General features: G+C 42.8%; 2 protein-coding genes and 1 long non-coding RNA gene across 3 annotated transcripts; 1 reads left to right on the top strand and 2 right to left on the bottom strand.

Moving 5' to 3' along the window:
- Positions 1 to 1,253: 1,253 nt before the first annotated feature.
- c22h15orf48 (chromosome 22 C15orf48 homolog) lies at positions 1,254 to 10,915 on the bottom strand. Its single transcript, XM_063188384.1, has 5 exons — positions 10,863 to 10,915; positions 10,710 to 10,760; positions 10,527 to 10,615; positions 10,359 to 10,416; positions 1,254 to 1,739 (listed from the first exon to the last, which is right to left on the bottom strand). The coding sequence occupies exons 2-5, from the start codon at positions 10,746 to 10,748 to the stop codon at positions 1,671 to 1,673; spliced, it is 255 nt and encodes an 84-aa protein (XP_063044454.1). The 5' UTR covers positions 10,749 to 10,760; positions 10,863 to 10,915; the 3' UTR covers positions 1,254 to 1,670.
- LOC134438751 (uncharacterized) lies at positions 2,045 to 9,117 on the top strand. Its single transcript, XR_010032640.1, has 3 exons — positions 2,045 to 2,421; positions 7,136 to 7,210; positions 8,307 to 9,117. It is a non-coding gene; the product is annotated as an uncharacterized LOC134438751 (long non-coding RNA).
- Positions 10,916 to 11,292: 377 nt separating the features above from the next.
- On the bottom strand, positions 11,293 to 23,244 carry afg2b (AFG2 AAA ATPase homolog B). Its single transcript, XM_063188359.1, has 8 exons — positions 21,852 to 23,244; positions 18,758 to 18,943; positions 17,695 to 17,853; positions 17,290 to 17,499; positions 15,617 to 15,850; positions 14,722 to 14,856; positions 13,748 to 13,873; positions 11,293 to 11,558 (listed from the first exon to the last, which is right to left on the bottom strand). Exons 1-8 carry the CDS (start codon positions 22,968 to 22,970, stop codon positions 11,421 to 11,423), a joined length of 2,307 nt encoding a protein of 768 aa, XP_063044429.1. The 5' UTR covers positions 22,971 to 23,244; the 3' UTR covers positions 11,293 to 11,420.
- Positions 23,245 to 23,625: the final 381 nt, after the last annotated feature.

Raw genomic sequence — 23,625 nt, 5'->3', positions numbered from 1 at the left:
GATCCTCCAGTGGTCATCATCTGGTACCCCAGACAGAGGGGTCTGGGTTTGAATCCCGGCTGGGCAACTCTACTCCCCTTTTGCTACACCCACCACATGTAACGAAGGCCAACTAGAGTTTGGCATGGAATGATAGTAAACCTCCCCCCCCCGAAGCCTCAATACAGAATCACAATCTTGGAGGGGAGGACCTGGGCAATGACCTCGTGCCAGAATCGAACCTGGATCCCAGGTGTTATTGACCCAGTCCGCAACTCTGGGCCTGCCCATGAAATTGCTTGTTTTCCCCCCTACGTTTGCTCCACCCGCTGTATGTAGTGGCTAATCAATATGCCAAATAACTGGGAGTGATTGGCACCACACGACCACGGGTGGAGTATCAAGGGGGTGCATGGGGTACCTAAGTCACGCCCTCTACTTCCTGGTTCATGGGGCAGAGGGAGTCAAAAAATAATTACTGGGCTTGAAATGAGTGGTTTTTCGACAACAATCCAAGCCTTGGACCTCCACCTATGCACCACAAATCCACCACGACTCGCCTCGTTCACTTCCATTCAATTTTTTGCAACTTACTGCCCCATGAACCAGGAAGTAGAGGGCGTGACTCAGGTGCCCCATTCGAGGGGAAAACAATGCAGTTTTATGGGCGGGCCAGAGGAGCCGACTGGGTCAATAGTATGGTTGTAGTATGCCTTAGCACAGGGGTGGGGAACCTATGTCTTGAGGGCCGTTTGCGGCCCTTGAGGCCGTTTTATCCGGCCCCCGATATAATTTTAATGTTATTCAGCTTCACATTAAATATGACACATTTTGTAAAGCAATCTTAGTTATATTCAGGAAACCTATAGAGAAGGTGGTGTTTGTTTAAAAGGTGGCTGCCTTCAATATAGGCCTAAAGTGAAGGGGAAAATCCTGGTTTGTGTTCATAGTACGGCCCTCAGAGGACTTTTACAGCCCTCGGATGAATTTGAAGTGGCCCTTCGAATGAAAAAGGTTCCCCACCCCTGCCTTAGCGGTTTGCGATATGGCCATAGGCCAAGGCGTATCCATTCCAGGTCTAACAATTTACAGTATGAAGAGAAGGGGAGTACAGTTACTCAAAATCTATAGTTACTCCGTCACAGTGCTCTCCACAAGTAGTACCAGAGACGGTTTAAATGCAGTTTAGAATAGAAAATCTTTGGTAGTACTTTGGACAGTTACAGGTATACACGTAAAAGACTACAAAACAACAAGTTTGATATACTTTAATATACGCCAACTTACATGAAAATATGCATTGTGGGCATTTCTATAAATAAATACAGATAGAAGGCATAGTCCTGCTGCATGCATGCATAAAGAAAACTGCACTCAAGTTAAGGCTGTGATTGACCCACCAATTTAACAGAAGCTTTTCCGCACACTGGTGGCCCATGAGCGATAGTCAGTGCGGAAAGGTTTCCATCAGACTGGTGAGGATGGAGAATGCTGATTGGTGCAGGTGTATCCCCCCAGACAGGTGAGGAGGGTTCCTATTGGTGCAGATGAATTCCAGATTGGTGAGCACAATTCCGATTGGTGCAGATGCATGTGGAGGTGGGTTTTGTACTGTTATGTGTGTGTGTGTGTGTGTGTGTGTGTGTGTGTGTGTGTGTGTGTGTGTGTGTGTGCGTGTGCTGATGGTGAGTTCACTTGGTCAGGCTCTTCACATACTCCAGCTCTGGCACTGGCTTCCACTGCTGGTTAATGGTTATGAACTGTGGAGGGCGGAGGGGTGGAGAGAGAATAATAGTTACACTATGACGATAAACACTAATGTCTATTAAAGCAGCACTGGATCATTTTCCAGTTGCGTCACTCAACAGGTTGAAGGTGGAATTGACAACCCACTCCTCTAAACTTACTTAGTGGCATTTTATACCAGGTAAGAGGAAAGCAAATAAAAAAAGTATTTCACACTGTTACAAGTTACTGACACTGAAACAATTTTGTAAATGTTCCTTTGAATTTCAAGTTGCACAGGATGGTGGCCAGAGTAGGTATTTCCCCAGAAATCCTTTTTCCATCCAATATAAAGTCGCTTTAAAATAATGCGCATTAAAAAGTTGATGCGACACAAGTGATGGAAAAGCGGTTAAGTCGCTTCAACGCCAGCTTTGTCGACCTCATTTATATCGCTCTAAAAAGGTGGATTGGCTAGAGATAAGTCGACATAAAATTGATGGAAAAGCGTTAAAGCGACGTAGGAAGTTCGTACATGCGCAGTGCTGTTATTATATGCGCGAGAATTTGAAAGCTAAGTTTGGTCGAGAAAAGGCAGGCGTCAAGGAATGGGGCTGGGGCAAAACGCTGTTTTGATTTTTTCGAAGAAATGGACCAGCTAGCTACTGGGTGCCAGGCCGGTCGTGGTTGCGAGGTCCTCTGCTGTTGACAGCACCGGTGAGTGGATTAATTGTTGTTGATGTAGGCTAGTCAGTGCTTAATTTGAGCCGGATCATGCCGGAACAGGATCCCCCACCTCGTAATTTTGACCCCCCTGTGTTCCGGGACTTATTATGGCTGATCCGGAACCTCTCGTGAATGAATAAAAAAAATATAGGTCTATAGAGGCTATATATTGTAGTGAGAGCGTAGCATTATCCCATGTTCGCTACATTTCCCATCTCACCGAGCAGCCTATAGGCCTAAATTGGGGTTGAGACTGTCAGGATCGCAACAACCACTAAGCCGAGTGAGCAAGCGAGAAGGAACCATGAAGTGTGCACGCAGAGAAGACCACCATTTCTGAATGCTAAAGCCAGACACTGATGTGCGCTGTTCCAAATTGAGACCGAGCGCGCAAGTCTGCAAACAAGGGTTTGCAAAAGTGCACTACTGAAAAAATGAGAAAAGATGTTCGTTGTGTTGATCTAAGTTATTTCTTATGTGTTGGTCAGTGTTTTTTAATTCATATTTGGAAAGATAACGAGGCTAAACCAAAGGCAGTCTTATTGCTGCCTGACGCCCAACTCATAACCTTTAAAACTTAAAAATACCCTACAGTCGGCTGCACCGTTACAATATGGTAGAGCTGAAGGCACGCGCACCGACTGAAAAAAAAACTATCGACATATTTGATCGTCGCGACGCACGGGCATGTAAGTTAATTATTCGACATATTGGATTTCCAATGGAAAACAAAGCCATCTCACAAAACTAGTGTTTGAGAGTGTGTTTGTTTGAGTGAAAGGGAGATTATTCTGAAGTGCTTTTGGGGACTTGTCTGCAAGCATGGAGGAGGCCAAGTTAAAATGTAGCAACATTCAAGACGAAAGTCGCGACCTCCCCACTTTATTGCAGTAGAAGTCCATCGTTTGCGTGGCTATTTTGGTGGGGGAAGCACAATTGGTAGCCTACTGCTTGTCCCATACATTTAAGAATCATAACTATAGATCTACTAGGCTACATTTCCATCCCTACTATCTGACTAAATGTAGGCTACGTGAAGTTGCCCCTCTCTTGTTGTTTGTTCATATGCGCGATGAGATGGAAAGCCTGGCTGTGCCAAACATTGTTTAAAAGTTTTCATCAAATTTTGGTCGGCACAAGGTTTTGGACATACTAATTTCTAGTGGCACCTGGGCTGCGTTTGGTGCATTGATCAGTCATGTAGCCTAGCGAAAAAGACAGCCTGGGTGAGAGGATGAGATCTTCCTCGGCTGGCGAGCGCTCAGCATGTGTATGCGCGCGCGTTTCCTTCTCTCCCAAGACCCGACAGTTGCTTACAAGTCAATTTGAGCACGAAAACAGCAAAGGCAAGGTGATATTTCATTCAAATAGGGCCTACACGCTCAAAATAAAACATTGGTCGGAGGGATTTTCAACCGGACCGCAGCGCGAGCAGACAGTCAGTGTGAAAAGCCAAGTCTACGGGGAAAATCGCCGCTCGCTTACCATCAGTGCGCGAGCCCAGAAAATCGCAGCTCGCTTACCATCAGTGCGCGAGCCCTTGAAACAGTGAAGTGGCATATCGCAACAGCACATGCGGATTACCCAAATGATATGCAACAAAGTCGCCAACAAAGCGTGGATTTAACGTTTAATAGGCCTATGCCAACCTTGTGTGAACAGGCTACGGGAAAGGATAAGAATTGGACAGCCATGCACTGTCCTTTCAATAGGTAGACTAGTAGAAGACCGCTTCGGTTTCTTTTCACCTCATGGGGAAAGCATAATTTCCATGCACTGCACGAAACTACTAAGCATAAAGTTAGCGATCAAACAAAAAATATTGGTTGTTGTTGTCATTACAGCATTTAATAGGCTATGGCTGTTGTTTAAAATAGCCATTGGATTGCCAACCGTCTTGTATTAAGAAACAAAAGTATGGATATGAGCTGACATGGGACTCAATGTCGTTAAAATGTAGGGAATTCAGGGCTGGACTGGCAATCTGGCAAACCGGGCAAAATCCCGGTGGGCCGACGCCCCTAGAGGGCCGGTGATGTCGGTTTTTAAAAATAATTGTTATTAACGTTTTTAAAAAAATGTGACTGGCGGCCCACAATTTCGTGCTGACGGCCCTCGGCCCTCCTCCAATGACATCAGCCCACACATAAAGGGGGTAGAGGGAGGGGGTGTCCCATTGGTGCATCTGAGTCGGACTTAACTATTCATTGCGGCCCCACCCCTACCCTGTATTACGCGCACAAATTTGAGACACAAGCGATGGAGAGACTAAAACTAAAAGGTGGTGTGGAAAAGCTTGCGGAAAAGGGATTAAAAAAACTTGCAGCAGAGGCAAGATAATGTGTTCACGCATGTAGTGTTGTAGCAGCAGGAGAGGGACAACAACTTCTGCATGTTGGAAGTGAAGGAGCACGCTAGGAGAAAGCAGGTGTAAGCGGCAGAGCCCTGACAGGTATGAGTCAAGTCAAGAACTGTTCTTTCAAACTTTACGATATTCCATGCCTCTCCCCAACTCTCACTTCAGCATTAAACATTAAATAGGCCATTAATTTCCACTACCATAAGTGTGCTTGAGTGCTTTGAACCGGTCGCACGACTCGCGGACATTACTATTGAGAAGACAAACATTCCATACACCAAACCACTGACGTGAATATTAACAATATAGTAGCCACGGCAGTGTGCCAAATGTAGGCTATAGCATTAAATGGAACACCAGTGGTGTTGTACTAAAGCATTCTGTGTACCCAATGCGTTTCGAAGACTGTCAAACTCTTGCCTACTCTCACTAAATATTCAGCGATCGTTTGCGTAATCACATTTATCACGCAGTTAATATGTCCATATGTCATGTAACGGTTGTCGCGTCTCGCGTGTGGAAAAGGTTTGGCAAACGGATTTTAAAAAAAAAATTCTTGGAGCACAATCAAACCATATTCTGTAGGTAAAGACCTAGCATCTCTCTCTCTCTCTCTCTCTCAGCTGTTATTTTATCCAGGACAATTAGAAATGATAAAAGATTGAAGAATTTCTTTTGAATAAGCTTTTGATACAGTTTTATCTGTAGACTATTTTATATGTAGCCTACCACTTTCATTTTGAAACTTCAGTATGTTAATGCTTTCTTAACATATTTGACACACCAAAACATTGTGGTGATAGGCAGTTCATGATTTTCTTTCATCATTCAAGCTATTAAAGTAGCTTCCTTATGCAATGAGAGATGCATTTTGATAACAGGAAATTAACCCCTCTTCTAATGCACCTGTTAGAAGAAACCCTCAATTTAACATTAATCTAGGTCAATTTATGAGTAGGCTATACACTGAATACTATATTAATTTGAATATTTTGCAAGTGCTGCATACATTGTGATAAATAATCTCCCTCTTCTCATCTAGTCAAACCAGGCCAGGATGAGGTTGAGTTAGAGAGCCTACTTTTGCTGTGAGTGTGGTCATCTATTGCATTTCTAAACCACTGCCCAAACTAAGATTCATTTTAAATAAATAGTTGATATAGTCAGCACACATTTCCTGGTGTTTTCTGGTAGCTGAAAGAGAGATTCATGCATGAATATTAGTCAATAAGCAGTCGGATGTGCTCCGGGGCCGGTCTAGGCCAAAAATGCCAGGGCCATTTTGTTCTCCCAGTCCAGGCCTGAGGGAATTGCATCTAATTTTTCCCCGTTTTATTCGTTTGCGTAATAATAGTTTTTCTGTGCGTTCCGGGACCTCTGTCCAACTCATCGTCGATGTGATGTCATATGTGTTTTGCGTTCCGGTACCTTGTGATTTACAAATTAAGCACTGAGGCTAGTGTTAACCTGGCTACTTTATCCGAAGGGGAACTTGCTACTGTAAACTTGCTAATAGATAGCCCTCCTCAGGTGTCACATAAAAGACTCCAGGTAGTACAGCTGTTTACATAAATGTCTTCTAGGTCTACTTTGTAATCTTCCCCCCTCGTATATCGCTCGCACAAGTAATGATATGTTTGTATCAAACAGGCAGAGGTGGAAAGAGTACAGAAAATGTGTACTCAAGTAAAAGTATCTTTACTTTGCCTAAATTCTACTCAAGTACAAGTAAAAGTACCTATCTAAAAATCCACTCAAGTAAAAGTAAAAAGTACTTCACTTAAAATGTAATTTGAGTAAAAGTACTTAGTTACTTTTAATTAGCTTTCCTCTTGAGAATGTCATGTTTATTTTTCTTGAATATCGTCCTCCATAACCTCTATCTCTTGCTTGGCACCAGCCATCATCCAATACATTGATATCAAGATAGTAAAATAGTGGAAATGCTGTGTGCCATCCTGCACAATCTTTCATTTACGGCGGATTGTGGCATTATTGTGCATGGCATTTTGTCTCTCAGTCATTTTTTTTACTCAGTACTCAGGGCAGGTTCCAGTGTAATTGAGTAAAGTACTTGGGTCAAAATGTACTCAAGTACAAGTAAAAGTATTAATTTAAAAAATTACTTAAAAAGTACAAAGTATTCATAAAAGCTACTCAAGTACAATATTGAGTAAAAGTATTTAGTTACTTTTCCACCCCTGCAAACAGGACACGATACTCAGACAGACATAGCGCAGTAGCTAAGTAAACAGAAAGACGAGGACTGACTTTTGCTAATGAAGCTATGGATCTGATAAACGATTTCTCACTGTTTACATTGTTCGTCTGGCTCTGTACAAATAGTTCCCCCTGATGACTAATCTGGTGTGGAAGACGAGAAAGAGGATGAAGGGGATGATGAGGAAGCAGAGGGTGCTGGTAAGTCAGGATCATCATGCTTTTGAATGTCGTGTTATTCATGCTAATATTGTGTATCACAAAAGTGAGTAGCAGACACATTTCTCTGTTTTTGTTTTGTTTTTTTGTTTTTTAAACAATTCAACATCTGACCAAAGTGAGTACTCCGGCACCCCTATGCGAAAATGCCCAGAAAGAGTCAGGTGCAGGACAATAAAAGGATTAATCCAGTGAAAGAGTAATAGAATAGTCCCGTGAAGTGAATAAAATCTGCAACACTGCTTCTCTTTTGTTAAATTTAGATGTACAAGAATGGTTTGATGTCAAAATCTTCAATAAGACCATTGGGGGACATCATGTTTAAATAGTACATATGCAAAAGGTCTCCTGCTGGAGTAACCTTTTGCCTCGGTCACTGCCTCTAGGTGACTTGTCTGACACTGACACTATGCCCTGCACTTCTTTCATCACTGGTACTCATAGTGCTGGTAGGCCTTCTGCTTGTCAAGGATGCACTTTGCCTGATTAAGACCTGAGGGTCGAAAAGTTACGCTCTCACTACTATTCAATTTAACAGAAGACAAGTAGTGTTTAGGACTTTATTCACTTTAACTTACCTTACCTGTATTGTAAGCATCCAAATGTTGGCAGCATTCATGTCAAACCATGTCAGTACCAGTACCATGCCTCACTAGAGGCAAAACACACTGTTGTCTTCAAACTACTCACTTGGGTACTGTCACACGTACTTGACACCATCTAAAACAAAATTGTTTATCTTGGGCTTATCAGTCCACAAGAAATGGTCCAAAGCACTGTTACACTGAACCAAATCATGCCTCACTGAAGACCTTTCTATGCATTTTCAAATAGGGGTGTACTCACTTTTCTCTTGTCAGAGGTTGAGGTGTCATTTTGATAAACAGCTTCAAAATATTCTTAACACTGATATCCATTAAATCATTGGAACTGAATATGTTCACGCTTACTTCAGGCTAATATGTTCAAGCTTAGTTGACACCCTTTAACTTGGATTAAAAAAACCTCTAGTGTAATACCATGTCTCGGATAACTTAATTAAATGTGTTTGTATTTTATGTGTTTCCTCATGTAATAGAAGACTACAGTGGACAAGTGACCATGGAGGATTCAGAGCCCCCAGGCCCCACCCCAGCTGCAGCAGGAGGTAGTCGCCTGTTTCGCAGGCCACTGAAGAAAAAGTCTGTACTAGCTGCATAGAGTCAGCAGCTGTCGGACTTACTGAAAAGGCAAGAGGCAGGAGGAGGAAGATGGAGAGATGCTAACTTCTCTGAGAACGTCCGTCAAGCGTCAGTTTGGAGCATCAGAATAACCCGCCCATTGCCTCTTCAAGCAGCCAAGTGGGCTTACCATTTAATGTTATTTAATATTTAATACTAATTATGAATATTTATTAAATGCATTTTTGTGAAAAATGCCCATGTTTGTTTGTTTTTAATATACATATTCACTTGATGTGAATTCTGTGGTCTTTCACAAATGCATGTGACGCATCAGGTGACGCATCAGGGTATCTCTTATTGCCGCTGCCTCAGTGTCCTCCTCAGCTGACTCGGGATCTTCTCCTCTGCTTTATAATGTTAAATTCAACTCTTCAAGTGTTAATTCAACAGTACATTAACACTAAAATGAGTGGGACCATATGCTCTAAGCAGTGTTGACTTGAGACTGCAAATTTTACCATGTGATAGGCATACAACCTCAGACAAAATAAAAAATCACCTGTCATGTAGGATGTTCATTCAGTTGATGTTAGCTAGTCCTTTTCAGACAGGACAGGTACAGGGGTTGGCCATGGAGGGCGGGGAGGTGTTGCTCTCACGGGTCTAGGCCTACTGTAGTATGATGGCCTGTATGCTGCTCTGTGTCTGTCTGACTAGGCAGTTTTGGGTCGGGTCTGTGATTCATCATTTTTCTTTAAAAAAAATAAATAATAATAAATAAATAAATAAACCCTAAAATCACTGAATGAACATCCTCCACGACAGGTGATTCCATACTTTTTTGCCAGGGGCTGTTTGTAAAATTGCAATTGTTTTGTAGTGCCTAAAGCTAACTTAGAAAGTGCTTTTGCCACCCCAGTTTCCCCAACGACACCTCTGCTCTCCCTGCTCGCAGGGTCAGGCCTCATATGTGGCTCTACAAGCACACATAGCCTCTCTCGAAACAGATTTTTGCTAACTCGAAAATCTGTCATAAACTGACGCTCCGTAGGCTATGTTGGCACGTCCATCTCCCACCACAAACAGCACCTGGTGCTGCCAGGTTAGCGATCTGCGAGTACTAGTGAAAAGCACATCTAGGCTATGCGAGTCGCCTTCTCCGGACTGTCATCCTGTTCCTGATCACAATTATTGCGGATAGTATATTGATTATTAATAACACGACACGTAGACTGTCCATCTTGTTTTGTCGGTCAAGGCTATATTCTCACGCGCGATAAAGTCTATTTTTCTTTTGACACAAACATTCTAAAAGAGCGACGCAGTGGATGGAAAACGACCAAGCGCGACAGAAATATGTGGATTAACGAGAGGCATTGTGACGTAGTTTCAATGCGCTTCAAGTACTTTTTTGATGGAAAACGGTTCTGGTGCGACTTTTGTCGCTTTAAATAAAATCGACACAAGGTACAAGTCGCTTCAGAATTGGATGGAAAAAGGATAATTAATACTTAGAATGTGACGGAGGAGAATTTGAAAAAGGTAACATTTGTAAATGGGCCGCATGTGCTCTGGAGACAAACTAATATAGCCTAGGCTATTACACAGTGCACCTTAAACAACAACAAACTACTAGGTGTTCCTTAGAATAAAACAAACAAACAAACAAACCAAAAAAGAGACATGGGCGTGATATGACACCTGCACAGAGCAGGCAGGCAGTAATACAAGCAGTCAAGAGAACACATCTTTAGGAGGTCACTCTAAATGTTTATAGCACTGACTGAAATAAAATGTGAAATGACACACTGCAGCGTTTGATAAAACTGGTCACATGATCACGACTCAGCAGAGAATGTAGTGATAACATGACTGATGGTTTCAGAAAGAAGGAAGTAGAGATTTTTTTTTTTTTTAACAGAAAACATGGATCGCGGAGACTTTTTTCTTTTTAAAGTAGGCCCTACCTTTTGTGGTTTGGATGGATCTATCCTCTCCCAAGGTTCTGGCCCCGACCGATTAATTCTAGAGTTAAAATAAATTCAAACAATAAACCATAGGCCTAGTGTATTTTTTTTTCATTCAGGCATGAACATTTAATGCAAATGGTAAAAATAATGAACTTTTATACTCACACTACATCAGTCTTGGTTAATAAGAAGTAGATTGATGCACAGGCTGCCCCACCTGCCGCCATACCCACGAACCCAATTAGCGGGATCAGCTGAGGACGCATGAAAAGAGCATGTCAACATAGCCCACATTAGGCATGCTCACCAACATTTGCAATTAGCCTACTTAACTTAGACTTTACATACCTCTTTCCTCTTCCTTAATAGCTGAAAAAATGCGGACATCTCTCCTATAGCCTATCGATAATAAAACTCGTCAATATTTATCCCTAATTATTTTATTAAATGAAAAAAATAGATACAAATGTTCAGCATCGCATTGATGGATTGAAGTCGTACCTTTTCAGTTTTTCTTCAGTATCTATCTCTATGTCGCCAGTTGTGTGTTCAAGGTGCGTCTGAACGCAGCATCCTGGCTGCGCGCACTATATCTCGCTGTCGCTGAGGTGATACGAGTTCCAAGGCACGTACACAAATGCTCATTATCGAAATCAATAGTAAAACTCTACTCAAACAGCAGGCAGTTAACGAAGGACAAAAACGCCCCCTCATGGCTTTAGAGCACACAAAAGGAAATAAATCATCACCAGCGACCAATGCATTAGGCTACTGCAGGTGCTAGTTAATAGCCACTACTATTCTATTTACATGGTTTCTATCATGGTAGTCTATTATTTGAAAGCATTCCTCATTTCCTTATATACGCTTGGAAATACAACAATTTCACAAAATAAGTTGCCAACAAAACACCCACACACACATATGCATAGTAGGTAGGAACACAACTTGTATTTATTGAAAAACAAAAATATATATTCACTTATTTTGTGCTCACACATATTGAGTCATTTAAATATAATGTAATGCTTCTGATCTGAGAATTGTGACACCATTGTTTCAGACAAAAAGATGTTGATAAGTTTGTATTTGCTGACAGGTGAGTGATGGCCTGGTGCTCTGCAGGGCTTTTCTGAAGTATTTCTGCTGCACAGTGGAAGCGTCCATGCTCTCCTCATGCAGCGTCATGAGGGCGGCCTGTGGAGAGAGGGGACAGCAGAAAGATGCACCATGAGGACACCATACTATGACACTGTGGTGCCCCTTAAAGGGACAGTTTGGTCAATTTCAACATGCAGTTGTAATGCTCACACTATCCTGGACTTGTCAGTGCCTGAGATTTTTTTTTCTTCTTCTTCAGCCGTTTCCGAGATCCTGGTCATTGTAATGGGGGCAGCTCTTTGTTTACATTTCAAAAAAACATTTTTATTTATTCCCAAAAACATCCAAAAGGTTATAAAACATCAGCAGACAACTAGCAAATAGCAGTACCTTTTGGGAAAATATTTGGAGTTGGACTATGTTTCATTTTTTAAAAATGTAAACAAACGCTGCCCCCATTAGAATTGCTCATATCTCAGAAAGGGCTGAGCCAAAAAATGTGGCATCACCAGGTACTGACAAGTCAAGGGTAGCGTGAGCAATACAACTGCATGTTGAAATTGACCAAACTGTCCCTTAACACCAATACCTCACAGATGCCCCACTTTAGGAACAATTAGATTAGATTAGATTATACTTTATTATCATGCAAGCATGAAAATTGTCTTTGGTCTCACAGGGTAAAAAACAGACGGACAGAGAGACAGACAGACAGACACAAACAGACAGAAAACACACATACAAATGCATCCACCCCCCCTCCAGCCACCCCTCCCAGCACATCATATGCAAGTCAGTCATTAGTTCAAAATATCTCTAGCTTTTCCATAGCTTATTGACTATGGAAATTGCATTTGGAATAAAAGAATGTTTAATGTTCAATATTTGTAAAGTTTTCGTTATGTACTGCTAGGGCTGGGCGATATGGAAAAAAAAAAAAACTATATCACGATATGGATTACTTTATATCACGATATGGATTACTTTATATCACGATATGGATTACTTTATATCACGATATAGCACAATTACATACATTTTCAGTTATTCTCTTTATTTGCTCTTTATTTGTTCATGTCGCAAAACAACCTTTCTTTAAAATTGATCTTTTTATTCTTATTTTTACAGTTACATGAACTTATAGTAAGTATTGGGACAACATGAAATGTAATTAAATGATATTAAATTGTATAAAATTGATAAAATTACTATCACGATATAAACGATATAGGAGAAAGGTCACGATATACACTTTCATATCACGGTAACAATATATATCGTCATATTGCCCAGCCTATGTACTGCCCCTAACTGGCTGTAAACTGTTGGTCCTCCTGGGCACTGTGCCGCTGGCCCTTATGGCTAATCTGCCCCTGCTGCACCACACCTCCCATTAGCTATTCAAATGCCACTACAGTGTTAAGAAAGAGGGGCAAGAGACAGGGAGGCACAGGGTCAAACAGAAGCAGACAGGCAACACAATCCAGATGGGCAGACACAGCAGGACAAATGGAGCGAGGGAAGTCGGTGTAAATGCTATTTCCTTTAGGGCAGTGGTTCTCAAACTTTTTGTGTGAAGTACCACCTGAGAAAATATTGAGCTCTCCGAGTAACACCTTGACAACCAACATTAGAATATTGCAGTAAAGGCCTTTATATTCACTTTTGCCAGTCAATATAGGAGAGGTTCATAATGGCATCAACAGTTTTTACATTTCTTGCTTGCCTAGTAGGCCTATTATTCTGCATTATGGTTTCAGATTCATACAATTGAATATTACAAAATGTGAGACAAAAGAGACATATTCAACTGCAACAAAATTAATATTCTTCCAAGTACCATCAGAGATGTCTCAAGTACCACCAGTGGTACGCGTACCACAGTTTGAGAACCACTGCTTTAGGGGGATGATGCAGAACATTAATAAACATGCATACCTGCATGCAGGACTCTAAATGAACTATTTTTCATCATCAGCCAAAATGGCTGATAGAAGCTAATCTTACCAGCCAAACACACACTCACTAATGGGTCAAAGTGGCTAGTAAGTTGGTCTTTTCTACCAGCTAAACTGAAATTTCACCAGCATCTGGCCGCTCGGCTGGTGTTCATTTAGAGCCCTGCCTGCATTTTTAAAAATGTTGTGCTTCTTGAAATGTTTTTTTTTAATCTTGGTATGTGTGTGTTATTAATGTGTACTACTATGAATCTTGGTATGTGTGTGTTATTAATGTGTACTACTATTGCCTCCTGAAGTTGTGCACCTGCTTCCACGGCTCCTTACCTCTTTACATAAGTTCTCTAGATCGGCCCCAGAGAAGAGGGATGTTTGGCTGGCCAGCTCCTCCAAAGACACATCTGGATCCAGGGGCATCTTCTCCGTGCACAGCCTCAGTATGGTTAGCCGTGCCTACAAGACAGAGACTCTTAACTAATTATCTATGTAATTATCTTTTTATTACCATTCACAGAACTTATTTAATATATAAAATATTTTTATATATTAAGTACTGATCACAAGTACTGCTATCCTATTTGGCCTATATTCATGTTTCATGTTATATATTAAAGTCAATAGTAAATCACCTACAGTAGACTAAAGCATATTAAGAACTTAAACAACATAATGTTGACTTCCATTTTTTTGTTTTGGAGATTTTTAGCCTTTATTTGGATAGGACAGTCAAAGATGGACACAGGAAATGATTGGATGATATATGGGGTGGGATTGGGATATGACCCAGGCTGAACTCAAAACCTGGTCCCAATAGGCATTCAAGCCCATATGAACCAACACAGGCACAACAGCGCCCCCTGTCGACATATTTTGTTTTACATGAACCTGTGTTGGTTTACCTCAGTGTTTCTCAACCTTTTTGTAGGCGAGGCACCCTTTCAATTCATGAAAAATTTCAAGGCACCCCAAACCAACAAGCCGTAACATAGCATCGCATCCAGTACCACAAATGCTTAGAAAAGTAACACATTTGGAGAGACGTCACACGTACGTTCAAAGTTGCAGCTGACTGGGGCGACCTATATTTAGTACTTTACTGTGCGTAAATGGCAGATGAAAGATTCCACTGACTAGCATTAACCTATCAATTTAGACAAATATGTATCATATTACATAATTTATTTATCAGCCACGTTTCCGCGGCACCCCAGGGTGCCCGGGCACCCCTGTTGAGAAACACTGGTTTACCTCATGGTCTGGGGGAGGCACATAAATGATTACATGAACCTGTGTTGGTTTACCTCATGGTCTGGGGGAGGCACATAAATGATCTTGTCCAGTCTCCCGGGCCTCATCAGGGCACTGTCCAAAGCGTCCGGCCGATTGGTTGCAGCCACCACCATCACATTCTTGTTGCAAACCTCATGGCACTCCATCTGAAACATGCAGGAGACACTTTAGTAACATGCTAACAAACTGTCCTGTGCTGTACCATCCTTCAGTTTCTGTGTTTAACTTGTGATTATAAGAATGCTTACAAACTACAAGGTTGACAGGTTATGGGTAGAGGTTGACAATGTGAAGCCTTTGTTTTCTTTTTTTTTAAAACAATATCTTTGGGCATTTATGTCTTTATTTCGATAGGACAGTAGGAGAGATTAAGCAGGAAAGCAGTGGGTGAGAGAATTGGGGAAGGATCAAAAAATAGGCTGGACTCAAACCCAGGTCCCCATTATAATGATATGGCACTCGATAATCATCTTTTGGTGACTCTATCACTCAGACTACAGAGATGATTCTCTCACGCAAAACTTCAGAGATGTCGAGCTCAGCCAAACACGCAATGTACTTCAAGCTCACGGAGGGCTGCAAAGCTAATTCAGAAATGCAACATAAAAGTTTATTAACCGCCCTTAAAGGGGTATGCCACTATTTTGGGGAGCATGCTACACGGATCCATTGACTTTCACTAGCTTAGCGACATACTCCCTCTTTAAACTTTAAACAAATAAGACACTTTACCACCTTTATAAACCTTGGCCAACAATTTTAACTGCATTAAGCCCCAAAATAGTGGCATACCCCTTTAAACAACTTTATTTTAAGGTCGAAAAAACCCTTCGCCACTCTGTTGCCCCAGCTCACCAGCGTCATCATTAGTCATTCCAAAACCAGCCACAAGAGGGCCTCACTGACCTGCCGCTGCTGCCGCTGCTCCTGTCCTCCCTCCTCACCACACAGCTGCTTCCTCTGGGGGCCTCTCCTCTCGGCCGTCTTCAGGCCCACCCCGTCCAGCTCGTTCAGCAGCACGGACAGCACCCCGGCCTGCACGCTGTGGGCCACGCGGCCGTCGCCTCTGCTGCCCAGGATGGAGTCCACCTCGTCCAGGAACACGATGGAGGGGGCACACGCCCTCGCCTGCCGGAACAGCTACCATGTATGGGGAACAACCTGATTAGTGGAGGTGCAAAACGCACACCAGAAACAGAGGTGCTGGCAACCAGAAAATACAATTGCAGGAGGAGAGAAGTGCCGCACACTCTCAAGTTAAATAAACAGTTTTTAATGTGACAACGTTTCGGCCTGTCGGCCTACACGTGACCTGAGGAAGGCCGACAGGCCGAAACGTTGTCACATTAAAAACTGTTTATTTAACTTGAGAGTGTGCGGCACTTCTCTCCTCCAGGAACAATAGCCTGATTATCATCGACTTTCAAATCTCAAGAGCACACAACAATTAACGTTTCCCAAACGGCATGGTTGACCCGCCTCCCTAGGCTTGCTACTGGTTGACCAGTTTAAAAACAAATTGGGTGGAGTTCCCAATTTTTCGGGAGATCAGAAAGGATATTTGCATTGCTCTTGGCCTGATTAGAAGCAGCACAGAAGATGTTGCGTCACTGGGAGGGCGTGGCCTGGCTAGGGGAAAAATAACAATGTTCAATGTTTACGTTAAAGGGACACTGTGCAGGAAATGGTCAAAAAACTGCTCATTGAAACTGAGTCGCCTATTGCCAAATTTGATGTTTACATGAAAGTTTACTAAGTAATAAACACATATTTTCTAGTATGGTCCAAGCACAGTCATTTTTGCAGCTAAAAATGGCTATTTTTGGAAATTCAAAATGGCGGACCATGGAGAAGATCCCCCTTTTCATGTATGAAAAGTGTAATTTTTCCAGTCATAATGAATACTTAGAATTTGGTGGTGGTGGTAAGTATTCATGAAAAAGGTAACATTAGTGAATGGGCAGCATGAATTCTGGAAATAAACAACTAAAAATCTCACACAGTATCCCTTTAATGAGATATTTCCTCAAAGTGATAATACCAAACGATGGAGGGGGCTCATGCCCTCGCCAGGAGGAAGAGCTACAAAGGAAAACACTCAAACAAACAAATAGAAAACAACAGTTGATGTTTGTAGCAAAGAGAAATTGTTAGATCAAACAATGCAAAGTCATACATCTCTTTTCTGTTTGCATCCTCCTCCATGCCTGAGGTACCCTAAGCGTGGTGCCAAGCCCAGGCTCATACTGCCCCCTTGGGATGCTTTGCAAGGGTGTGGACTTTCCCACGCACCCTCGCCTGACGGAACAGCTAACATGGAACAGGGGGGGCACAGTGCTTAATGTTTATGTTAATAAGATATTTTTCCATACTGCAATACTAAAAACACTCATTTGTAAATAACAGCATCAGCTACTATTAAACAAGTCGCTTGTTTGCACAGGTGATCCTCAACCTTTCTGATGATCTTATTGCAATCAACATTTCACGAAAAAAAAAAACAATGTGACATGGCCTTTCTAAGTTTCCAACGCTGTGAATCTCCACCGCTGACTGTTTGCACAATTGACAATACAGACCTGTGCCAGGGCTTTCTCCGAGTCCCCAACGAAGGGTGAGAAGAGGTCCGCTCCGCTGGCGGACAGGAAGGCGCAGTGCGAGGAGGTGGCGGCTGCTTTGACCAAGGTGGTCTTGGCGCAGCCTGGCGGGCCGTACAGGAGCACCCCTCTGGGCCGCGACAGGCCCAGCCTCACAAACGACTCCGGGTACTTCATAGGCCACTCGATACTCTGCAGGTTAAGTTGAGTTAACAGGACATTTTTTAGCAATTTAGTAGTTTGGTAACTTTTAATTTAACATATAATTTATTATTTTCGTAATACGGTAGTAACTACACAGACAAGTATCCAGACAAATGTCCATTGTCAGTGAAGAAAGTTCTTCAGTACAACTAAAAAAAATGATAAATAAGGAGGATTAATCACCTGTTTCAATTTGAGTTTGACATCATCCAGCCCTCCTATCTGTTCCCAGGTTACTGGTTTGTAGTCAGTAAGGCCTATGCTGCTCCTGAGACAAGATGGCTGTACTCTCTTCAGAGCCTCATGGAAGTGCTGCATCTCAATGGCTTTCCCATCACAGCCCTGAAATAGCAAGCAAAGGTTGAACAACTGGAGAATCCAGAAGGAAACTGGCATGGGCACAAAATGCAGAAACTATGTTATTCTTCTATTATTTTATTATTATTATGAGTAAAATACAGATGAGGGCGTGTGCTCCCTCTATCGTTCTATTATTTTATCATTTTATTCCCCGATACTAAATATGCTTGTTTCTGCATACAATTACAGACTAAGCTGTTGTTTTCGTGCACCTAAAGCAGGGGTGGGGAACCTTTTTCATTCGAAGGGCCACTTCAAATTCCTACAAGGGCCGTAAAAGTCCTCCGAGGGCCATACTATGAACACAAATCAGGATTTCCCCATGCAGTTCAGGCCTATATTAAATGTAGACACCTTTAAAACAGACCCACCTTCTTTAGGTCCCCTGAATATAACTTAATTGTATTGCAAATGTTATTTCTAACATTCCTTTACAAAATATGTCATATGTCATGTGATGCTGCATGACATTAAAATTGTCTCGGGGGCCGGATAAAACGGCCCTCCAGACATAGGTTCCCCACTCCTGAAAGGGACACAGGCTGAGTGGCTTGAAATCTGTTGCAACTAGCAACTACCTCTGATATCAAATATGATATTTTGTAATATATTTTATCATATTATGCGAGTTCAAATTTGACTGGCGGTGTGAACAGCATCAGCGTTTTTGTAAGACTCTGTTAGCCAGGCCGTGCCCTCCTAGTGACACAACACCTTCAGTGTTGCCACTAGTCAGGTCTAGAACAATGCACATACTTTTTGAGTTCCCGAAAAATCGGGAACTCCTCCCACCATGCCATTTGGGAAATATGTTAATATGCCCTTGGTCAGACTAAGTCTCGAAGATATCTGAAAGTCGATGATAATCAGGCTAAGACGTGTGTACCTCTGGGGAGTGTAGGATGGCCCTGAGAGCTGCTTCCCTGCAGAGGGCACTGAGATCAGCCCCTACGTAGCCCGTGGTGACCTCCGCCAGGGCCGCAAGATCAACGCTGCTGGACATGGGCATCTTCTTACTGACGCACTCCAGGATGGACTTCCTTTGTGTAAGCGTTGGGACACCAATAACGACCTGCAAAATTATAATACGAGTTTTAGTTATTATAACAATGTTACTACTAGCTGCTGCAGTGATAACCCACCTAGCTTCAGTACTTGTTGTGGTTGAGAAAATCAACTGATTCTAATGAATAGAGCAGGGGTTCCTAACCTTTTCCAACTCGGGGCCCACTTAAAATGTTCAGGGCCCACCCACCTCTGACCCAAAAACCAAATTACTCAAACTCGAACTCAACTCAAATAAATAGTTAACAGCAACACACACACCAGTAATATTTACACTTTTAGAAAAGGATTTCAAGGCCCATTTGGAATACAGGTACGGTACCTTCAAGGCCCACCAGTGGGCCACGGCCCATAGTTTGAGAATCACTGGAGTAGAGTTCACGTCACCTATACTGAATGCAGGTGATGCACAATAAAATGTAGACTCTGATTCCAAAAAGCACCCAAATGAAATCCAGAAGTATTGCCAGAGATTCTTTAAGTACCGTATATAGAGATATGCCAACATAATAGGTTTCTATGGACACCTAACGTGACCAGGTTCCGGTCTGCCTAAAGGGGCGTGTCATAATGCTCCTTGCATTGAATAGAACAGTCCTCAGGTCTGTCTAGTTCTGCCTAAATTGGGATTTCCCCCCCAATAATAGAACCTGGAAACAATGGGCCAATGGAACCTCTCTCTCTCTACTCTCTCTGGTATTGCTGTAGTGAGAGGGAGTACAGTTACCCCACTGCCACTTCAACCTGTGCCTCCTGGGCTACCAAACAGTTAAGTGACCAAATCTGGACCCGGTTCCAATCCAGAGGGGGCATCTGTACTTCATAGGCGTAGCCAAGGGTGGGCCTGGGCCCGCCCACTTGACATCCAGGCCCGCCCCATTCACACTTGACAGTCAACTGTTGCCTCATTTCACTATAATTAATGGCATAGCACTGAGCGATAATTAATTATTTTGTCAAAAGTTTGGTTCATCTTCTGTGATTTCTATGATTTCAATTTCAAAGTATCATTTTTGAGCGTGGTATTATAATATCTACCTCCATGCTTTCGGGTTGGGCCCGTCCGTTTTTTTCGGGGCCCACCTGTTTTATTGTTTCTGGCTACGCCCCTGCTGTACTTCCTTTCACTACTATTGTCAATATTATGTCATTTCAATGTTAACCCGTTAAAACACTGCGTTATTATATCCCCGAAACGCGGAGCGTCGGGGATGTAATGGTTTTGCGTGCGCCGCCGCCGCGTCCGCGTCCGCCGCGTCCGCCGCCGCGTCCGCCGCGTAAGGTCTTTCGTGTTAGCGCGATAACTTTTGAACGGATGTTTGGATTTGTCCCAGATTTTTTGGGTGAATGCTCTAGGGCAGGTTCATGAACTGATTCGAATTTGGAGGTCAACACTTTCAAGATGGCTGAATTCAAGATGGCCGAATTTTTGTTTGGTCCATAACTTCTGACCGGGTGGATGGATTTGTCCCAGATTTGGTGTGTGAATGCTCTAGGGTAGGTTCATGAACTGCTTCGAGTTGGGAGGTCAACACTTTCAAGATGGCTGAATTCAAGATGGCCGAATTTTTGTTTGGTCCATAACTTTTGAACAGATGTTTGGATTTGTCCCAGATTTTTTGGGTGAATGCTCTAGGGCAGGTTCATGAACTGATTCGAGTTTGGAGGTCAACACTTTCAAGATGGCTGAATTCAAGATGGCCGAATTTTTGTTTGGTCCATAACTTCTGACCGGGTGGATGGATTTGTCCCAGATTTGGTGTGTGAATGCTCTAGGGTAGGTTCATGAACTGCTTCGAGTTGGGAGGTCAACACTTTCAAGATGGCTGAATTCAAGATGGCCGAATTTTTGTTTGGTCCATAACTTCTGACCGGGTGGATGGATTTGTCCCAGATTTGGTGTGTGAATGCTCTAGGGTAGGTTCATGAACTGATTCGAGTTTGGAAGACAACACTTTCAAAATGGCGGAATTTTCATTTGGCCCATAACTTCTGACTGGGTGGATTGATTTGCCCGGTAACACCTTATTTTAATGGTTCACCATTTCAGTGAATCTACCATATTAGGTACAGTGTAATAACCAATGTAACAATATTTAATAGGCTACCATGTAATACTAGTGTAATACCAGTGTAACAATAAGCAATATCAGGTACAGTGTAATAACGAGTGTAACAGTATGCAATACCATGTAATATAGTGTAATACCAGTGTAACAATATGCAATACCATGTAATACCACTTGAGCACAAACACATGATGTAGGCTAAGTAAAAAAATTACATTGTATTAAATGTTGTTACACTGGTTATTACACTGTACCTAATGTGGTATATCCACTGAACCATTAAAACAGTATTACCATTTGCCCCATTTTTTGCTTCATTTTCACAATAGTCGTTTGGTTTTAAGCCTATGCACGTCATGTCACGTCTGTATGTATCATATACGTTTACGAAATGGTGGACGGGAGTGGTAGGAATGATGGGGTACTGGAAGCGTCGCGTTTCGGGGATATACCTTAAGCAGTCGAAGGCGACTGCACAGGCAGTCTAGTTAATTTGTTGTTACCAGAATGGCAATGACTGAGTGGTAGTGCATTACTTAAGGCCCTGTGTTATGTCGTAGTAGAGGAGTACTATGATATTTAACCTTTCAATGACTACAGCGTGCCTCAGACGGTACGGCGTGCATTAAAGGGTTAAGTAAAGAGGGCAGGGCTCTAAATTAACACCAGCCAACCGGCCAAACACTGGTGAAATTTCAGTTTGGCTGGTAGAAAAGACCAACTTACTAGCCACTTTGACGCATTAGTGAGTGTGTGTTTGGCTAGTTAGATTAACATCTATGAGCCATTTTGGCTGGTTATGAAAACAAGTTAATTTAGAGCTCTGAAAGAGGGATATATTTGAACCTCTCTGTCAAACCGCCCGGGCCTCCTGAGAGCAGGATCCAAGGTGTCCGGCTGGTTGGTGGCTCCGATGGTGACAAACTGGTCTCGGCTGGAGATGCCGTCCATCAGCGTCAGGAGCTGGGCCACCACGCGGTTCTCTGGAGCGCTGGACGAGCCCGATCTCCTCGGACACAGAGAGTCGATCTCGTCGATGAACAACACACAGGGTCCCTCTTCCGACGCCGCCCTAGCTTGTTGGAACACGGCTCTCAGGTTCTCCTCACTCTCTCCGGGCCTGGATCCCAGAATCACGGGTCCGTTGATCGTCACGAGAGTGGCACCGACTTCCCGCGCCACGCTCTGGACCAGCATGGTCTTTCCTACTCCTGGTGGGCCGACTAAAAGCACCCCTCTTGGACACAGCACGCCCAGCTTACTCAGTGTCTTTGGGTAGTGGAGAGGCAGGTGAATGAGCTCCTTCAGCGAGGTGTAGATATCCTCCATTCCACCTAAGGATGCCGTTGGGGACTCCTGGGTGATTCTTCTTTTGTGCTCTGCGATTGTGATGACTTCAGCTACCTCCACACAGGTGTTCCCTGTGACAAGGCCTGCTTTTGTGGAACCAGAGTTAGCATTCTCAATGTAAACACAGTTCATTTCAGTCTGTAGGGAACTTAATGAAATGACATGCTTTTCATGAATGTATAGACCACTCAGCATTTCTTTCACTGTATCATGAATCAGCTGCGAGGGCATCTTTTTCTTGAAGTCTGTGCTCGTCACAACAACGTTAACTTTCACACGTTTCAGTTTTGGACAAGTCAGTGGTCTGATATCCTCACACTTGAAAGAAGTTTGTTGAGTGGGGGTTCTGAAATTAGCTGTGACACACTTGGCATCACACTGAAAATATCCCTCAGCCAAGTCCCGTCTTGGCCAAGCCGTACACAGACAGCATCCTCCAGGGGTGGATATCAAGACAGGTGTGCCTATATTCAGTCTGAGGCTGGCCATTAGAGATGGACCTATGCGGCACCTTTGGGTGTTTATGTCTTGTGGGTCTGAGGGTAACAACTGTAGTTCAACACCCTCTGCAAACATCGTCTCTACTGTAGTCATGTCGTGGGCTACGTATTGCATAAATGAGCCTGAATAAACAAATAGCTATGTAAAATGCACTATGGAAAGTCAGTAGGGCAATGACAAACGTAGAGACAGGCTGTGGAAATCTCTCGTCATCTATCTGCAGTAACACATTGCAAAGCACACTGTCGCCGGACACATTGGATATTGATGTAGTTCCATTCAGCACATAATCGGATGAACTCCACGTTAATTAGGAATGAAAAGCTTTACCCAACCGTTTCACCTAACACATCCAAGGGTGGTTGTTCACTTGGTTCTTGTAAACATGTGAGCATCTCTGTACTCTGTACCACGCGTAGTATATTGTTGAGCAAGCAAAATATTTCCCCGAGTTCAGTGGAACAGTTTGACGAAACGAAAAGAATACTAAGAAACAAAATTTGATTTAATCATGAAAATGTATAAACTGGAGGGTTATGTTATGATAAATCGGCTTGCCATTGGGTTATTTTGGAGTTTTTGTAGCAACACTAGCAGGGTTAGCAGCTAATAGTCGTCCAACTATTTACGGTTTGTTTACCAATAAAACATCCTATATCGCCATCTTGCGGCGATGATTGGGAATGTTAAGGACTCAAGTTTCTAATGATGACTATTTTTCGTGCCTCAACAATGATGCGCACTGAATTAATTTATCATATCAAATCAT

Source organism: Engraulis encrasicolus, chromosome 22, assembly GCF_034702125.1.
Source record: "Engraulis encrasicolus isolate BLACKSEA-1 chromosome 22, IST_EnEncr_1.0, whole genome shotgun sequence".
NCBI lineage: Eukaryota > Metazoa > Chordata > Actinopteri > Clupeiformes > Engraulidae > Engraulis > Engraulis encrasicolus.
This window is presented reverse-complemented; position numbering and strand designations above follow the sequence as displayed.